This window comes from Lissotriton helveticus, chromosome 3_2 (assembly GCF_964261635.1).
Source record: "Lissotriton helveticus chromosome 3_2, aLisHel1.1, whole genome shotgun sequence".
NCBI lineage: Eukaryota > Metazoa > Chordata > Amphibia > Caudata > Salamandridae > Lissotriton > Lissotriton helveticus.
In genome coordinates, this window is record NC_136062.1 from 194,232,007 (window position 1) to 194,252,911 (window position 20,905).

The window sequence follows — 20,905 nt, forward strand, 5'->3', positions numbered from 1 at the left end:
CTGTTACAGCTTGTCGGCATTGAGGGTTGTTGCCTTTGAAATGATAAATCAACCTGAAAGGTTCATTGAAAAGAATTGTTCTGGATGAATATATCGGAAAATATGGCTTGTCCGGTACAAGTTTGGTTCGAAGGAAAGTAAATCAGGTTTAAAACTTTTAAGGCACCCCACAAGTTTGCACCCTTGCCCGCCACGCCCACACACTCACAGGAAGATAAACAAACTGCTTGTACAAATATGAGTGTACTCACAAAGTCACTAGTGTTTGTACATCTTTTAAACTGTTCTTTACAGGCAATGGCTGTGGGAAGGAAAGGGGGCCGGGAAATGACAATGGACGGGGCACCTCGGCGGTGCAGTCAGTTCCTGCACATTTCCTCTCTTTCTACTGCCGCTGGGAGGAGGGGAGGGGGCGGGGTGCGGCATCTGGGATGGGGCTGGCAAGTTTGTTGTTCTCTCGGAGCCCCGGTGTAGTGCCTAGGGTGCAGCAAAGGAGAGCAGCTTGCACGAGGCACCCTCCCTGGATATTGTCTCTGCCGGCAGAGAGCGGGAGCCTGGGCTGAGGGTCCCGGGAGATTGATCCACCCTGCGGGCACCCATGCCACCCCCGGGCTGGCGGGGATGCGGCATGTGTGGAAGCAGAGGCGGTAGATGCCGGGAGAAGAAGCGGCGGCGGCTCCGGGAGCTGTCACGGGGGGAGCAGCCTCCTCTCCCGCCTGGATTCCTTCCAGTTCTCCTGCTGACCTGTCTGTGGACTGAGCCGGTGTCAGGAGGACACTTCCGGCTCCTGGAGCCGCCCGCGGTCTCAGGATGGCGCTCTCGCAGCTGCTAACCCTCACGAGGATCCGAGGAGGTAAGGTTGGTAGGGGACCTCGCAGTGCATTGTGGGGCACTTCTTTGCCAGCCTCTCTGGTCTCAGAAATTGAACCACAGCCGGTCCCTCTGACACCTTAACGGGATCTATTGAGTTTAATCAACAAGACTCAAACCTGGGATGTGTACTTGTTTATGGAAATGTAAACTTTTGTTGTAAGACCCTTGCATCTCACTTTTGTGAGGCGAGGTGGCCTTATGTGTCGCTGAGAAATGTCTCAGGGGTCTGTAACTCTGAACAAGCAGCAGGACCTTGGAAGACCACTCACATGTCACGAGCTATAGTGAAATCCAGAATTTTCCCAACGCGTGAGTTGCCCTGGCCTTTCCTGTGAGTGACGCTGCCTCAACCCACCTGGCCTGTCAGAGGCAGTCGTCTAGTATCAGAAAATCCTTATGACAACCCCGAGAGATGTCGGCCACAGGTGTGATCAGTGCAGAAAGTTGAAATAGATATGACACACACATGAAGAGGATATGACACATCCGTATTGCCGCAATCCTTAAATATGATTCTACATTGAGAAGGTGCCAAGATAGCGGCACACAATGAATATATTTATTATCTCCCAGTGATTAACTAGGCCAAGTAGCTCATACTCATACCTGGTAAGGTTGGGTTAAGCCTAACTGGCGTTTGCAGGTGATTGTGGTGGGCCTCTGTAAAAGTGGACTACTGCGCTCTGGACGCATAAATATGCTACGCGCAGCCCTCAAAACATTTAATCTCAGAATTCTCAAGGAATGAGAGCTTTGGAACAAAAGCTTAAGCTTCATTAACCATATTGCACAATATTTTTTAATGTAGGCCTATTGAGTCCATTCTCATGCCCTTTCTAAAAGAAGTAATTATTAGGTGCTACCGGTTTCCAAATTAATTCTACTCAATTTATCAGCCTCGGTAGGAAGGATTGCCAACTTTGGCCCTGTTGGGATTCAAACTCGAGATCTGCAGATCACAACATATATCAGTGATGACCGTTTAACTCACTAATGCGAAGGTTATTTCTATGTATAGGAGTGGTTTGAGACTGTCTAACAGTGAGTCTGTGATCCAAGCCGTGACACTAAGGCCCAACAGGTGAGGTGTATGTGCCGTTCACTTTTACAATACAAAATATGCACTTGTGTCTCAACCTGCACAACGCGTTCCTAAGTGTGGTTATTAATGGGACCAATGGGCGACATACAGCAATGTTATTGAGAAGAAATATGACTGACCCAGAGAAAACCTCTTTTCACTTTTAGATAGGGGTTGCGTCCCTGAGACTCAAGATTTGTCCTAGGAAATTCCCGGTCTGGAAGGTTGGGGCATCTGTAGTCTTGGAGCATTAAACATAAAGTATAGAAACAAATGAGTGAGGTGAACTCTCCCCTTCCACATCCCGCGGGTAGGGGTGCTCAGTGAGAGAAGCAATCCTGTAGATCTCGACCTCAAACCCACAGAGGCATCACTGGCTAGCTGTCTGTCCTAATTCACCCCACTGGATTCCCTAGGGAAAGCAAACATCTGGTCAGAAATCTACTTCACCTGGCACAGCTCGTTGACATAGGGTATGGAACTTGTTCCTGCTAAATCAAGCACGACTGTGACCCTTTATTCAGTCCTCCAAACCATTCAGGTATTGGTTTCTGGCACAGGAATGAGCTTTACCCACTGGATTTGCCCAGGACAACAACCCTCTTTTAATTGTTAATCATTGGTGCCTTGTTGGTTTGTGGTTGATGGAGACTTAAGTTAAATATCCAGTGTTGTTTCCATGGAATGACTTGTGAACAATACAAACCGTCTTAGATTGTGAGTTTTCTTTAATTGGTGTGTTGTGAAGGCATGTGTAGTGTTATGTGATTGCTGCATTGTGGACTGTGAGAGCTGTGTGGGCTGTGAGAGCTGTGTGGGCTGTGAGAGCTGTGTGGGCTGTGAGAGCTGTGTGGGCTGTGAGAGCTGTGTGGACTGTGAGAGCTGTGTGGACTGTGAGAGCTGTGTGGACTGTGAGAGCTGTGTGGACTGTGAGAGCTGTGTGGACTGTGAGAGCTGTGTGGACTGTGAGAGCTGTGTGGACTGTGAGAGCTGTGTGGACTGTGAGAGCTGTGTGGACTGAGAGCTGTGTGGACTGTGAGAGCTGTGTGGACTGTGAGAGCTGTGTGGACTGTGAGAGCTGTGTGGACTGTGAGAGCTGTGTGGACTGTGAGAGCTGTGTGGACTGTGAGAGCTGTGTGGACTGTGAGAGCTGTGTGGGCTGTGAGAGCTGTGTGGGCTGTGAGAGCTGTGTGGACTGTGAGAGCTGTGTGGACTGTGAGAGCTGTGTGGGCTGTGAGAGCTGTGTGGGCTGTGAGGGCTGTGTGGGCTGTGTGGGCTGTGTGGGCTGTGTGGGCTGTGTGGACTGTGTGGGCTGTGTGGACTGTGTGGGCTGTGTGGACTGTGTGGGCTGTGAGAGCTGAGCGAGCTGTGTGGGCTGAGAGAGCTGTTGGCAATGTAAATAACAATGCCATTTATTTATAAGTAAACAAAAAAAAAAGAAATGTCATGAGCAATGCCAATAGCTCTAACTTTTCCAAAGGCGAAACCATTGCATTGTAAATGCTTGTTTTAATTTACCATGACCCAAACCCTTCTAATATTCATGTGTACCTTTTTAAGTCCTGAGCGTAGTGCATGCATCTGTCCTTGTACTTTGGCCATCTTGCCAATTTCCAGAAGGCATTTTGTTTCATTAGTAAAACTTTTTGCTTTCATGGTAGTGTTAACTGTGAGGTTGTAACTCTTTGATTACTTTCTGCTTTCTGGCTAAGAATGTAGGTACATTTTCCCAGATGGTTTTAAATAATAATGCTAGAGCCTGTTGTCCGGGGCCCCTGGCAAAGATTCTGACAGTCAACTTTCTGCTCACCACTATTCTGTTGATTTCAAATTTAAGATTACCTCTCTTATCTTAATTGTCAACTTCTTCAATGCAGTCTTTTAAGATGCTTTAAGACCAGTAAGAGCTAAGTAAAATGTTTGTGGTTATTTTAAATTCTGACTGCCTTCTTCATCAAATTGCCCTTAGACGACATTGTTGTGTTAATATGAATTGGTTTCAGCATTGCAATAATTATCTACAGGCATAAGTATCATATACAAATTGTTCACATCTGTTCAATTTTGAGCCTAGCTTACTAAATTTGTGAAAGTCTTTGAGTAAAGTCAGTTTTCCAGCTGAAATTGTTTCTAATGCTGAATATGAAGCATAATTTCCTGATTACCTTCAGAGTATGCAAGGAACCATGACGGTCCCTATTCCATTGTAAGCCAAGGGCCAGCAGTTCCAGGTCTTTTAAAAAAAACTACCTATCAATTGGCTTTGAAGGCCCAATATGCCAAAGTCCGGTAGGGAGAAAAATCCTTTCTGGCCTCAAAATTGAACAGGCTGGGAATAGTAGCCGTGAATTGTATAGGATTGTCAAGGCTTTCTCCTCCCTGAACGCAATTAAGAGCCCTTTCACTCCCACTTATGAATGGACAAGCCACATTGCGCGAAACTTTTATAATAAAATTAAAACCATCAAGGATTCCTTTGGGGACATGCCTCATGCCAGAGATGGCAACATAGATTTGCCCCCTCTAGTCTACTCCAACTTAGATGAGACTCTCTGAATTCCCCCCCTATTCCGCTGACTACGTCCCTTAAAATAATGCAGTCGTTGAAATCCACTTCCCCCTTAGACCCTTGTCTGGCCAAAATATTGGCCTCTATCGCTAAAGTGATCAATCCAGCCGTTAATGTGGTCCTAAATCTCTCTGTGTCCGAGGGATTGATACCAGAGAGTTGGAAACATGGACAAATTCTTTCACTCCTAAAAAAGCCCTCAGCAGATCCCTCTATTGCCAGCAACAACACTGTTGTGCTGGCCACACTTCTCCAAGGCTATGGAGAAGTATGTGAACACTGTGGTCACTAACTTTGTAGAGGCAACCCAGGCATTGCACCCCAGCTAGTCGGGGTTCAGAGCCAACTTAAGTACATAGACAGCCGTATTGAAAGTCTCTGGCACCATTAAAACCACTCTTGATTGAGGTGGAAAAGCGGTATTGATACTACTGGACCTCTCGAGGGCTTTCCATACTGTGCCCCACGATTTACTTCTGCACAGACTCCAGTACTGTGGCATTGGGGGCTTGGTCCTTATGTGGTTCTCCTTTTTGGAAAGACATCAGCAAACAGTATAGTCCAACCCCCTCCCCCCCCCCCCCATAGACTGTAAGATGGAGAAGTCAAAAGCCAACCAATGGCCGATTGTCAGCTTAAATGCCTTGTTCTGCAGTAAAGCCATCAGCAGTGGGACAAAATCAAAGAGCTCGGGAAATACCTGCCAGAGCAATATACAAAGAAGTCAAAAGCTGTCATACAGTAAGGTAAAACTATTACAAATACACGTCTGATGTCCTCACTGAGGGCCAACGATATAGCCAGCAGACAGTTTGGCTCAGGTTCTCAGGTTACAGCCCTAAAGTGCAGGCATTAATAATTAACATGCCCTTCGCAGGTGAGCCTGTTTGGAAACCCAATTGAAAGAAATCCGCCTTTTCTACATGATAATCCTGTGTGTTAAGCCTTTTACTGGACCCTGTAATGTTTCGCTGGCTTTAGAACTCTGTACATTTTAATCCTCCTAACCAGTGGTAAAGTACCCATGCTCCCACTTCAAATAGTTTTCGAATGGCATTCTCGTAATTGGTAAATTTAACTTGCGTATGAGTTCATAGTGAAGGTTTCAAAATGTACCCAGGGTCTCTATGTTAAATATCACTAAAGGACTGCAGCACCTATTATGTCATTGTATTATGACAGTGTAAAGCATGTCTCTAAGCCTACCGTTATAGCCTGACTGTAGCAATTTAGACCCTGCAATTCGACTTGTCAAAATAAGTCTTTTATTCTGGACCCTGTAGTTTGGCCTCTGCCTGACACCCTATTAGTCTTTAGGTACTTTGCCTGAGGTCATAGTTTTTTTTTTTTTAGTCTTGTACTCCTGTGGTGGATCTGGACGTAAAGGACTAACGTCAGAAGATAAAATCTTTGATCAGGGCAAACCTGGTTGGTGTATCAGATCTGTGATTCATCACGGTCAGCATCAAATTGTGCCTCTGTCTACCATGACGATAAACCATCATTGGCACTATTTCTACATAAAACTTCAACAATTCAAATCTCCGGGTCCTGTTAATGGATTTTTTCAATTTTGGTGTCATTTTGCTTATTAGATTTTACTCTATCTTTCTAATTTGGTTTGGAGCTTTTATTGTACTGCATTTTGACTTTATTACTGTTTTTGGTACAGAATACATACTTTACTCATTGCCCTAAATCAAGTCTGTCGGTTATGTTCCAAAGCTACCAGGAGGTGGAGCTCAGGTTAATTTAGTGACAGAGGGTGAACCCTCACAAGGGTTGTAATTATGTCTACCTCAGTACTGCTGTCAGTATGAATCGATATGAAGCCATTGCTTAAAAAAGTGCCACTGGATGCTTCAAAGATAAGAAATTACAGACTTCTCTCTTTATTACCTTTTCCCACCAAAGTGCTAGAAAAACACACCAACATGCAAATGGCTGGGTATTTTGAAACCAACAATCTGTTTGGCTCTTTTCAATCTGGTTTGCATTCCACAGTACTGAAACAGCCTTCATAGCCGTTTCGGAAGAGCTGAGGTAGGCACTTGATCAGGGTAGAGCGGTGGTAGTTATTCTACTCAATCTCAGTTCAGCATTAAATACAATTTCTCATAACTTGGCCTGGTTCTCCTTCTTTTCAGATAGGTGAAGTTTTAGGTCATTGACCATCCCTTCATTTCCGAGACTGTTAAAGCAACTGCAGAGATCCTCAGGGTTTTGTCCCCGAGTCCAACGTTTATTTTTAGCATTTATTTATTGCCTTTAGCAGATCTGGTGGAATCATTTGGTTTCATGTTGCTATGCTAATGACACTAAGTTGATTTTCTCCTTATTGCCTGCACTTGGTTGTTCCCCAGACCTTCATAGGAACTGACGTTCAGCAGTATCAAACTGGATGGGGCAAACTGCTTGCAGCTCAAGGGAATGAAAACCGAAGTCCTGGTGGTAGGGAACTAATCTCGAACGTGGGCTCCTTATGAGTGGCTGAATGACTTTGGCTCACTTCTCACAGCCAGGCCGGTGGCCAAGAATCTTGTGATCTGGTTGGACGCCAATCTCTCCATGGATGTTTAGATCAACAAATTGGATGGATGCTATTTTGAGCTTCTGAGAAGTCTCCAAAAGTTCTTCTGAACTTTGCTTCTTCCTATCCAAAAGACTGTATTCCAGGCAATTATTACCTCACCCCCGGACTATGGGAATGTTCTACATCTTGGTGCCACATGTTCCACCACTAGCCATCTACCAGGTGATCCAGAATGCTGCATCCTGCTTCTTTTACACATCTTCAAATACCAATCCATATTTCTCCGCTTGCAACCCTACACTGGTTACCAGTGGAAAACAATAATACAACGTAATGCTCTATATTGTGTTTCTCTGGATCTGGCCTGATCCATCTCAGGCACTTGATTCAGCCGCACCACCGTTCCAGATCCTAGCGTTCTGCTGGTTTTCACTTAGCCATTCTGGCTATATTTAGCAGATCAAGACATGGCATACGCTTATTCAGATATGTGGCCGCAAGACTGTGGAATGCTCTTCTTTTTAGGAAACAGCAGTCTCTTAGGTCCTGGTAGGCCTAAAATTGTCTTTTTCAGTCTGCAGCACTGGGAAGCCATATCTGGGCAGCTATGCACTATATAAATAATAAACCTAAACATATTCCTTAAGGTGGGTAGTCACCCCTCTCAAATAATAATCAAATTTATTACAGTAGTGGACATATTCCTACAACAGGTCTCAAACAATGACAACACCACGGAAACGATGGGAAAACTACAAGCCAGAGGTTTGAAAAATGCCTTCAAACATCCAGCCAAAAATAGAGGGTTTGCAGAGCATCAGAACTAAAACTGCTGCATCAGGAAGTGCAAGACCTCTTGAGGAAAAGGGCAACAGAAAAAAACTACCAAGAGAGGAAACAGTACATTTACTTGTTTCACTTTTCCCCCCAAACATGATCTGACATTAATACCAATCATGGGATTACGATTCCTAAATAGTTTCATTGGAATACAGAAATTCTAGATGACCACCCTACAGTAAGCCATCTAACCGTTTCATTATAGAGAAAATGCAGTGACCATTTATCTCAAGGATAACTACTTCATCATCCCATTGAACAGTAGCCACAAGACGTTTCTTTTCTTTGCAGTGTAGAAAACTCCTATTACCGGTATAATGTCTTACGGTTTGGGATAAAGTCGGCACAGAGCTTTCACAAAATTTCTCATGATGGGGGCCACTCACTTGACAAAGCAGGGAATACTTGTGCACCCCCACCTAGAAAACTGACTTTAAAGGCAAACTCATTCAAATTGTGCCAGAACAGCATAGACTAGGTAATGAAAACGATGTCAACTAAGCCTTTCAGGTCGATCCAAAAGAGTTGCAGCAAATAAACCTGGGGTGATGGCTTTGTGTATTCCCTTAACTCCCTCCACCATGCCACATATGAGACTCATTCAAGAGTGGTTGTTGTGTTAATGACCACAGTCATCAATGGATTGGAAAGATCTAGTAAAATAAATTAATTACACAGGGAACTACAGAAGGCAGGCAGACCAAGCAATCGGTCCCCACAGCGACCACCACCACAGATTCATCCAACCCAGGTTGGGGTAACCTTGGGAGACCTTAATGTCAAAGGACACTAAGCTCCCAAAGAGGCAGAAAAACACAACAATGTATTGAAACTGAAAACAGTTTTCCTAGCACTGACATATTTCCACATACACTCACATTTGAGATAAAGTAGTACAAATCCAAGCAGGCAACATAACTGAAATGTATCTGAACAAACAAGGAGGCACCAAAACACATCTCTCATCCAATTTAGCAACACATAGCTGGAGTTGAGCAGTTCATTAAAAGATCTTGTTTAGTAGTAATATACCTGCTGGGGCATTGAAATGTACAAGTTTACATATTAAGCAGGCAAGAGGATATATTGACCATGTGGGAGTTTGGCTGAGGGGCAGTCTTCCAAACCTGAGAAACAACAAAAATAGAGCTGTTCGCAACACATGAAAAGGCAGAATGCCAAAGCTTTCATTCCAGGTATATAACCAGCTATTACAATGGAATGCACTGTTGACATAATGGTCTGGGATAGTTGCCTAAGTCTTTACAATCGATTCCCCCGATAGCAATGTTCATTTTTTTTTAAAAAAGGAAAGCAGACAAATATGGCTCTTATCCTAATAGACTCCCAGGAGCCTGCCAAACATGATTCACTGGTCGTATGGAAATAACAGCCACCAGAATGCTAAAAATACTAGTGTTTCAAATCCTATTAACCCTACAAGAATAGAAAGTGTGCCATCTGGCGCGTCCAGCCTACAATTCAGCCATCTCACCTTCCAGATGGAAGCCCTAAGGGAGGCAAAATGGCCCCTACCACACACAAATGCTGTGCACCCACTTGAAACAAATCAATACGCTGGTGCATGTAAGAACCCTTACAATATATCCTAACAGGGTACACCATCATTGTCAGGTACTTGATATATTTAATACAATTAATTGATGCAAAACCATCATATGCCTCTGAGAGTGCACCTCTCTTCCCTAGTTGCATATACATGAGGTTCTTCGGTAAAGAATCCTTTCACCACCCTAGTAATACAAAGATTTCTAGAGATAGTGAAGAGTATTTATCCACCACTCTCTGTCCCAGCTCAATGTGGAACTTAAGCCTGGTACTGGCAAAGCTCCGGAAACCTAGTTTCAACTGGCGCACCAAAAAGCAGTCCAGTTTCTGACACTTAAAATGGGATTGTTAATATGATCACATCCTTGTGTTAGGTGACCCTCGCTTTATTCCAGAGGTGGTATCAGATTTCCATGTGAACCAATCAGTCCAGTTACCTGTTTACTTTTAAAATCCAAACCTTCAATCAGAAAATACATGACACATGCTAGATGCAAGGAGAGCAGTCATCTATTTTTTTACAGGAGGCAAAACAAATGAAAGTGAGTTTTTTTTAATGGCATGCCCAGTGTGGGCTATGTATCTCTAAGTATCAAAATGGACCATTGCAAGCAGGATAGTTCAAATCATTCAGTCTTGTTACACCTTAGCAAATGTTTACAATGATGACATATGCTTGTGTGCCACATGGTAATCTATCTTCACGTTAATGTAACACTATTGTATGGATATCCATGCAAACAGGCAGGTCGGGATGCACAAATGAGCCAGAAAGTTTGTAAACAACTTTTTTATAACTACATATATATTTTCCGCATCCCCACAAAATTATTACTGCTTCATAATGTCTGCAATACATGGGAATGCAGAAAAGGTACAAGCTTCAAACGGAAAATGTTATTTACATGTAAGAATGTATAACAATGGTTTTGTAGATATAAGCGTTTATTTAGATTCAAAGAGTGAGGAGCACAAATGAGCCAGTAAATCTCAAATATACCATCCCATTCAAAATATAATGGTGCTACATAATTTGTGCAAGGATTCATACCCCCCAAAAAAGACGTTACTTACCATTAACAGTAGTTTTGCAGCTTCAAGCTTTTTTGGATTCACATGATGTCCACTCACCTCTCAGTGAAGGGGTTGACGCAAGCAACAAGACAAATCCCCAGTATAGTTTCGCACAATGAGAGACATGTCTCTACATTGAGTGAAAAAAGAATCTTAAGATGAAACCACTTACTCAGGCACTGTGTGTTTAAGTTTGGCATCAAGGGTTGGCAAGGCTCACCTGTAGTTGATGCCCAAAAGTAGAAAAAATTAAGAAAACAGAGACAGTGCCAGACCCAACCACTAGAAGGTGGAATAATGCACCGCGTGTGAATCCAAATATGCTTCAAGCAACAAAGCTGTTACAGGTAAATCACTTTTACCATTTGTTGCTTACTGGCACTTATAGAATCTTGGCCTCAAAAATGTAAATACTACTAGGTAAATAATAAATGAACCAAAAATATTACACAACCATGCACAGTTTGCATGTAATGTTTGAAGACACACCACCCACACATAGACATACTGTAACTCTCACTACTACAAGCAATCCTTTTATGGCTCATGTGGGATAGTTGAAGGGCCCCTAGTGTCTGAAATGCCATGCATTGTCGAACACAACACAGGCAAAACCCACAACCTACTACAAGTCCCACTAACGCAGTGAATCCTGAAATTTGTCTGTACGCCTCTGCCCCACAAACATGCTTTACTAGATTTGTCTCATGAGATTATACCTAAACTGCCTGCTGATCACCAAGCTAACTTTAGAGAACTATTGAACCATGGCCAAGCAGCAGCTCCTCAAATCATTAAGACCAAATAGGATACAGTTGAATCTGTGGCAACATTTGTGGACATATTTATTTTGATCAGACTGACTACTTGGCTCAGAAATGCAGGTTTTTGGCAGGATGTCGAAAACTTGCTTATGGATTTACCTATTGATAGGTCATACCTTTTTGGATCAAAAGTGGATTCTGCCCTATAGCAGTTTAGGGACAGCAAGGCTGTCTTGCTCTCTGCTCTCTTGCAATACAATCTTTGCCTATAGATTACTGACAATTTCTGAAGTTTTGAGGATTTACCAGAGGTTTCTCATTTTGAGGAAGACCACAATATGATGCACAGCCAAACCCACTCTACAAAGTATTTAAAGGACATGCTAGAGGTCGACAAAGATCCTTACAACTTTTTCAGACCTCCTGTTCCTCAGCCAGTGCAGGAAAGCAGCCCTAGTTTGCCATTCTTGAAACACGATTTACTGTTGGGTGGACATGTATCCAAATTTCCACATCAGTCGAGATCTAGAGCAGTGGTTCCCAAACTTTTCACTCCTGAGGACCCCCATTGAGTCACTGCTTGAACCTGCGGACCCCCAAGCAATTTGTATGATTTAAATGTCAAGCATTAAAACTGTAATTCGAAAAAAATAAACACACACAGGTGCATTTCAAACAAAAACTAGACTTGAATTACTAAAGATTTTAGTAATTTGTATATTAAAAATATTTGCAAAAATAAAAAAGTCTTTATGAGAAGGTTGGTGCTGCATCTAGGGACTAACTTTTCATTGTTTGGTTTTATGTTGCTGCCCAAGGCCCCTCCTCCTCCCAAGGCTGGACTGGAAACCTAAAGTTGCTCTGGCAAATGTTGTCGGACCAGTCCCTGTACCACTCCTGTGAATAGAACGAGTGCCCACTGCCACTAGCCCACTCCAGGGGACAAACGTTTTCTCACCTTGCACCCTACCCCGGAGATCTTGGTCGTCCAAGCCTCATGGCATGTCCCCTGCCGCTCCCCCAGACAGGAAATCCAAGAGGCTGGACAGATTGGGAAAGAAAATGTTTTCTTCAGCCAGCCTTGCAGTCAGTGAGCGCACCGCATGCTTATTGGGCTGCTATTCCTACACCCTGTGGGAAACTGTTGCGCAAGTGCTAGCACAAGTTCCAGAGGAGGCCCAGGCCATTCTCTCTCAAGCAGTTACAGACGGGAGATGCAGCAAAGTTCACTATACGCTGTTGGTTGGACATGACCAACTCGCTGGGCAGGTCAGTTTCGTCGATGGTGGCCTTTAGGGGGATGTCCAGGCTTCCCTCACGGACATGCCATTCGTTGACACCGGTCTCTTTGGAGAGAAGGCAGACTCGGCACTGGAGCACTTTAAGCACTCATAGGCTACAGCCAAGTCCTTGGGCCTCTTGGCAGCACTACATCCCCAGTCTGCCTTTCGTGGCCATGGAAGGTGCTTTCAACCACGCTAGTCTTAACCAGTTACTGAGCCATGCAAGTTCCCAGCATCTTCGTGGACCAGGCCGCCATCCATACCGGACTCGTGGGTTGGGTAGCCAGCGGTCTGGTTCAGCCGCCACCCCCCGGCAGCTACAGCCTCCTAATCATGCCCTTTTAGATCATGGGCTTCCAGTTGGTGGCAGGACCCGCCATCACCTCCACCATGACATCTTAGCAGATCGTCCAAAGGTGCTACACCCGCCCATTCGAGTCTTCCCCATCCTCCTTGCCTGTATCTAATGCCTGGCTGACGAAGGATCATCTGTCACTACTCCATGAGGATTCATTGCTCGCTTGGCCAAGGGAGCCATAGAGAGGGTCCAGTGCCTGAAGTAGGCTGTGGTTGCTATTCCCACTGCATTCTGGTTCCGAAAAAGGCCAAAGACCTTCACCCTACCCTAGATATCCAAGCCCTCAACTACTTCCTCAAAAATAAGAAATTCAGGATGCTCACATTGGCTCAAGTTTTGTCTGCCTTGGAACCAGGAGACTTGATGGCAGCGTTGGACTGGCAGGACGCCTATTCCCACATCCCCATCCTGCCTGCCAATAGGTGTTACCAGCAGTATATGGTAGGCCACAGCCATTTTCAGTTCCCTCGCTCTCGTGTTGCATTACCAGCGCCCCTCTGGTGTTCACTAAGGTGTTTGTGGTGGTGGCAGCTCATCTGCGCAGATATGGGGTGCCAGTCTATCCCTATCTCGATGACTGTTTGCAGAAGGCAGGCTCGCCTCAAGCTGTCATCTCCCACCTCCAGTCTACGGCGAACCTCCTGCATTCACTATCAACATGCTGAAGTCACACCTGACAGGCCAGGATATTGTGGCTATGATACAGATGTTACATACAGCCTCTATCCTGGATTTCGGGGAGATTGACTGTAGCTGCTGAGCCTCATGGCCACCTGCATCCTGCTAGTGAGACATGCCAGATAACATATGCAGGCTCTGCAGTGGGACCTGAAGTTTGTGTGCAGCATCAAGATAATCTCTCCGACAAGGTCCAGATCTTAGCGGGACCTGCAGTGGTGGCTAACCAACCACGATTGGGTCAGAGGCAGACTCCTCTCCTTCCCCTAACCAGATCTCACAGTAGTGACAGATGATTAATTCCTGGGATTGGGCAGCCATCTGGGACAGATTGAGACAAGATGACACTAGTGTCCTGCAGAATCTGGAGTCCACATCCACCTGTTGGAGCTACACAAAATGCGATTGGCATTGCACCCTCCATCAAGGGAAGACTGGTTCACAGACAACAGCACCACCACGTGGCACTACAACAAATAGGGTATGGTGGAGGTCATGGACCCTTTGCCAAGAGTGCCCTGCGTCTCTGGATAAGGCTTGAACAGCATGGCATAACCCTTTAACACCACAAATAAACTCACAAGGCCTAACGGATCAGGAATGACGTTTCCACCTGGAGGTTGCGCAAGGTCTCTCAACAGTAGGTAGAGCCTTGGTTAGATCAGTTCACAATGATCTAACCATTGTCCGCAGTTTTGAGTAGGTTCCATGATGGCTTTTTCCCGGAGATGCTTTTTATCTCGAGTTGAGCTCAGGCCTGCTGTGCAACTTTTCACCCACACCACTCCTGCCCAGAGTTCTCAAGAAGATCAAGAACGACCGGGTCCAAGTCATCCTTGCGGCTCCGGACTGGGCACAGAAAGTCTGGCATCCCGAGCTTCTGAACATGGATCCTCCGATCAAGCCTCCACTTAGGAAGAATCTCCTGTTGCAGCAGCAGGGGAGGAACCTCCATCCAAACCTGTCAACTCTTCACTTTCTTGCTTGGAGATTGAACAGCAGCAGTTGATAGCTGTCAACCTTCCTCCCGAAGTCTGTAATATTATTCTGGCAGCCAGGCATCCTTCCACCAAGCTGTATACGTCTGCAGATGGAAAACTTTTGTCATATTGTACAGAAAAGTCTAATGACCCTCTTTCTGCTCTGCTTTCTGATGTTTTACTTTTTATTTTGACCCTTGTTCAGCAGGGCTCTGCTGTGGGTACTCTAAAAGGGTATCTTTCCGCCTTGTCTGCCTTCATGCGACTGTCCGACCAACCCTCCTTATTCAATCCTCTGACTGTAAACAGATTTCTAAAAGGTCTTGTATATATGGTCCCACCTTCCCGTTTTATACCTCAGTAGAACCTTTATTTGTTTCTCACTTGCGCATAAAATAAATGAAAAAACGCAACACTGTAGATTTTGTGGCAGTGTTTAGGGAAAAACAACATACTTGTGTGTATTTGACAGAGAGACTGGGTGAGGAAAATAATTGTGATTTTGGCCAGCTTGCTCCATGGTTATTTGTCCAGAACCCAGGGACTTTGTGGATATAGGTTTCATGTTGGTAGGTTATCAAGGACATGTAATTCTGTTTTCTCCTTTGGAATAATTTCCAATGGCAACATTGCCAATTGCAAGAAGCCGTAAGGCAATAAATGTTGTTCTAAGTAAAAGCGTTGCTGTTTATTCTGTTCATTTACTCCTAGTTTTTTTAACTTATTACTATGGACATAGCCAGCCATTCACAAGATACGTGCTACATAGTATGGATCCAAAGATGTCTGTTTCACAACATAGTTCTGTACGCTGAAAATGGTAATGGAAATGCTTTTGTCACACTTTGGTACTGTGTGTTCAGTTTAGGATGTTGCAGTTTGACCCTAATGAAATCAAAATCTTGGATGGTTGTCTAAAAACGATTCTGTCCTTCTCTACAGATGCAGGTGAAGATAGACGTTTGTCATTCCTCGTTCAACCCACTCCCATAACCAAAGTTGTCGGTCAGAGTGTTATTGTCCCATGTGCTGCTTCTGGTTCACCTGCTCCTATCATCCACTGGACCAAAAACGAGGAGGAAATAGCTCTAGAAAGGTAAGGGAAATCTGTTGGAGAACGCTCATTTCAAATTTTGTTTGAGACACTTAGACACTTAAAGTGGCATCCTGTCAACTCTTTGCCTTTCCCAGGGGAGAAATTTTGAATGCTAAACTTCACTTTTCAGTCAACATAACTAGGCAAAATAGAGGTATTTGTGCTGTACAGGGCTATGTAATTTTGGTATGTTTCGTGGGAGAAAACATGCACTACTGCTCACAGTTCAGCGTTTATTGGTCTCTATTGGATATTTGCTGCACCTTTGTGTTGGGTTTGTGTTACAGCATCTGTACACTGACAGGCCTGGGTGACTTAAGTGCTCAGACTGAACAGGCTCCTTGTGTGCAGTACTGGATGCATTGCACTGTTTTATTAACTGCTCAAGGAATGTTGCCCTTCCTCTGCATCGCTGGAGTACTGGGGCAGGTCCTTCACAAATAGAGGCACCCAGACAAATATATGAAGGGTAATATTGTACTATAGTGGAATTTGTATAGTGCTTTATCACTGCTTATGAGGCTTCAAGGTGTGTGTGTGTGGATCAATCAATCCAATATTTGTAGAGCGCACTACTCACCCGTGAGGGTCTCAAGGCGCTGAGGGTGGTGGAGGGCGGGGGGGGGGTGGGGGCTGGGACTGCTACTGTTCAAACAGTCAGGTCTTGAGAATTCTCCTGAAGTTAGCAGGTCCTGGGTCTGTCGCAGGTGGGTTGGGAGGGAGTTACATGTCTTGGCGCGAGGTGGGAGAAGGATCTGCCACCGGTGGTCGTTCAGTGGATGCGTGGAACGATGGCAAGGGCGAGGTCAGCGGAGCGAAGCTGGCAGTTGGGAGTGTAGTAGGTGAGTCGTTTGTTGAGGTATGTTGGTCCGGCGTCGTGGAGTGCTTTGTGAGCGTGGGTGAGGAGTTTGAAGGTGATCCTCTTGTTGACGGGGAGCCAGTGCAGGTTCCCTCAGGTGGGCAGTGATGTGGCTGTGGCGGGTCATGTCGATGATGAGGCGTGCGGAGGCGTTCTGTATGTGTTGAAGTTTCTTCTGGAGTTTGGCCGTTGTTCCTGCATCGAGGGTCTGGGTGACCGTTCTTCTGGTTCCGGTGGGGATCCATCTGTAGATCTTGCGAAGCATGCGGAGGGTGTTGAAGCAGGAGTAGGAGACGGCGTTGACTTGCTGGACCATTGACAGTGATGAGTCCAGGATGAACCCTAGGTTGCGTGTGTGGTCAATGGGTGTCGGTGCAACTCCCAGCGAGGCCGGCCACCAGGAGTCGCCCCAGGTGGCCGCAGGGGGTGGAGCAGAGGATGGGGAGCAGAGGATGAGGACCTAGTCTTGTCCAAGTTCAGTTTCAGGTGACTGTTCTTCATCCAGGCCTTCATTCCTTCGTGTAAGTTGGTTTTGGCGGTGGCGGGGTCTTCGGTGAGGGAGAGGATCAGCTGGGTGTTGTTGGCGTATGAGATGATGTTGAGGTTGTACGAACGGACGATGTTGGCGAACGGTGTCATGTAGACTTATCAATTGGAGACGGATAAGTAAGAGTGCCCTGTTCTGGTCTGCACAGATAGAAAAATGTGGGTTGGGGTGTAGCTTTTTCATGTGGTGCTTTGATGTGGTGCCTCTGACTTGGAGGAGTGCTTCAATCATGTTGCAGAAGGCATGTTGTAGCACATTATTATAAGAGGTGAGGATCGTATAGCGTGAGAAACAGGATCACAGTTTGCAGATGCAGGCTAGTTGTAAGGTGAGGCTAGTTAAGAGTACATTTAGTTAACAGCAATTAATTTATATATGCTTTTTTTCATTGTAGCTGCTAAGTGGTCTTCCTTATTGGTCTTGGGATGATGTTACTAAGCTTCCATATCTTTGTAGAAAAGGAGCTTCCTCCCAGCCGTGTTACTGTAAAACATGTGATGATGAAAAGCGAACAACAGTCTATATTGGGTCGATCCTCTAATATCATAGTCTCGATTTTGACTGTAGAAATATGGGTCCTATTCCTTGAAATACGCGCTGGGCAATGCAGAGAGCTTTAAATTAGATTCATTTTGCTGCCAGAAGGTAGCTTAGAGCTTTAGGGGAAATGTAATTGTGGTCATGTCAGCTCAGGTTTAGCACTTGTCAAATTTGGGTATTCTAAATTCATTGCAGTCAATGTATATTCCATTGGCATAGTTGAAATGCAACAGTACTAGAGCTCTTGAACCGTGGACCCTTCAGGGGAATTCCAGGCGAAGAAAGATCTAGTGCTGTATCATCATGGTATTGAAGGCACTTGGAGTGAGAGGTTGGAATCTATTATGGCGCCCAGATTCTTTGCTTCCATTTTGGTGTTTATGAGGCATACAGTGGAAGGGTCTTTTTGTTGCTATATTGCACTTGTGAGTGCTGTGTTCCACCCTCCCCCTCAAAGTCGCAGGGGGTCCGATTTCTAACCTCTTGGTTCAAGGACTTTGTCAATGTGCCAATATAAATTAGAAATCCAGTTGGACTGCAACTCATACTCAACCCACAGAGCAATACTTTGTAGGAATTATTTTTTGGTTGTTATCCCACAAGATGTGCTTAGCTTAGAGACACAGTGGAACTACATATTCTCTTTCGTTAATGAATAACACACTTGAGGTTTGCCAAAGAAATGGGACATTTATTAAACATTTTCATAATGTGTATTGTAACAACACAGAATATGAAAGGGACTGCAGTGAAACATGTTATGGAAAATGTATTAACAGTAACAAAAACTCTAAAATTGTTATTGATTTAGTATGGTCTTAACACTTTCAAGTTATCTCTAAGCACTACGCTAACTTTTAACTAATTCCCGAAATAGCAAACCTGTTGTTTAGTCTCAAAGATTGTTCGCAAAGCATACCTTGGTGTTCATGATGACATAACAAATATTGCAGCTTGTACGATGATGGAACATTAACAGCAAATGGCTGAAGGCTACGTTTCCCCACTGTCGCTTCAGACAAAAATCTTCCACCAATTCATCCTACTATACCTTCAGAAGATCCTTTTCAAGTGTACTTGCAGCCCTTAAATCTTTCTCCTGTACGACAGTGCAATAGGGCGACCTCAAGGTGACCAATTAGCAAATGAAGGCTCCATCATCAATTAAAACGCCTCCTCCAAAACAGTATCACCATAACACCATCCACAAAAACAACATCACCAGATACTGATTCTTTGTATATGCCCACTTCTCTGGCCCAGTCACCATCTAGAATTTCACCAGTGGAAGACATTCTGACATTCCTAGATGCTCTTGTGGGAGACCTACTTAACTTAACATTCAAGTTACTGCTCCTCAACCTTTGGTGTCAGTAATACTAGAGATTCTAAGTCCAGAACTCCATCTAGACCTCTTCTCCCACTTCGTCCTGGTCTCATGGAGATCATACAGGAGAAATTCCTAAATCCTGCGACTGTTAAGGAGGCAACACTGAGGCTACTTAAAAAATAAAAGCCTCCACAACAAGATCCAGATTTTCTCAAATCTGATCGAAAACCGGATTCAATCATCGTGACTGCAGTGAAAAGGCACACCTATACTCCAGAAACTACCGCTCTGCTGGACCGAGAAAGCAAAAGAATGGGCGCTATAGACAAGAAAATGTGCGGTACTGCTTTCACCCATCTGCTCAATCCCAATTCAGCGGCTCTGGTAGTAATATACTATCGCAAAATTGTTCATGGATGATATACCATCCCAATGACCGCAAGACTACCTGGAGATAGTTGAAGAGGGCTCTCATCTCTAATCAGACCATCAGTGCTGCAGTGGACTCTGTAGAACTGCCAGCCACTGCCTTCCACGTGAGCTGTCATTGAGCTTACATCTTGGTTAAGACTTTGTTCTTGAAACCTGACTCAGAATTGAAAATTGCTAATTTGACATTTTCGGGGTCATCTCTCTTTGGACAACGCACAGAAGAGGAGATAGTACGCATGAAAAACAAAGCTGAGACACTAAAAGCAGTCATGTTTGAAGATCAAAAGTGGGTCTTTAAACAATTTAAACCTGGATACAAACGAGGCTACTATCGTAGGGTTCAAACCCCTACATGGCCTTAACAGTAGCAGCAACAACAAAGGCAATCTCATAGGCAATTCCAGAGCAGATTTCAAGCCCTCTCAGGCAAAGGGCTAAACCTTTCTCTCCAAATAAAGTGAGGTACACAGCCCCTCCAGGGTTTTCCTTTCCTGTGGGGGGAGCGGTGACATTTTTCCCGGAACAGCGGAAAAAGATCACAACGGACAAATGGGTTGTAAACATCATTTGAAGTGGCTACTCTCTTCACTTTTCAAGTTCTCCACCACTAGTGCCTCCATAGCAGGTCACTACAGCCCATTAGGACAACCTCAAAAAGGAAACGTCCCTATTACTACAAAAGAAAGCAATAGAGAAAGTTGCACAATATCAGAAAAACCAAGGGGTTTATTTGAGATGCTTTCTTGTCCAAAAGAAAAATCAAATGAACCATTTTCGGCCAATTCTGGACCTCCGGTTCCTCATCAAATTCATAAAGAAAGAAAATTTCAGCATGCTAACTCTGCACCAAATCTTACCACACGTAAGGAAGAACAATTGGCTTAGTGCAGTAGACCCCCAGGATACGTACTTCCACATTCCGATCATCCCTCACCATACCTGGATGACTGACTAATAAGAGCAGATTCTTTACACAGAGCTAAACAAGACTACGCCACAACAACTCCTCTCTTGGCATCACTAGGCCTGCAGGTCAATGCAGAAAAATCAATATCCACTCCAGTGCAGTGTCTCACTTTTTGGGGAGCAACTTTAAACACGGAAAAAGAAAGAGTGTATATTTCGGAGGATAGAGTATTAGCAATTCAAACAAAGTGTGTGCAAGATCACTGGTCACAGAAGACGGGTCTCTAGGAAGATCGAATTCTCCTCTTAGTCAATGCACTTCAATCTCTCTCATGGTGTGCCAACTATCACGACCTTCGGTCAGGAGTCCCCTTTCAGAAACCAACACCAGCTCAAACTATTATCACAGGCGCTTCTTGACATTCAAGGATTTTTGTCTCGAAAACAACAGTCCAACATTATAAATCTGCCTAAGTTGACAACTGTTCACCTAGCTCTCAAAGCTTTTCTTCAAAGACATCATAATTCAGACAGACAAACACCACTATTTTATTTATTTATTTATTTTTAAGCTTATATCGCGCACAGCTACC

General features: G+C 44.5%; 1 protein-coding gene across 10 annotated transcripts in view; it reads left to right on the forward strand.

Moving 5' to 3' along the window:
• The window catches only part of NEO1 (neogenin 1), a 577,741-nt gene that overhangs the window by 342,158 nt on the left and 214,678 nt on the right, over positions 1-20,905 (forward strand). For all 10 annotated transcript variants that reach the window (XM_078685036.1, XM_078685045.1, XM_078685037.1 and 7 more), the window contains exon 4: positions 15,545-15,698. In XM_078685036.1, the coding sequence (XP_078541162.1) occupies positions 15,545-15,698 (154 nt within the window). The remainder of the gene's footprint in view (positions 1-15,544; positions 15,699-20,905) is intronic.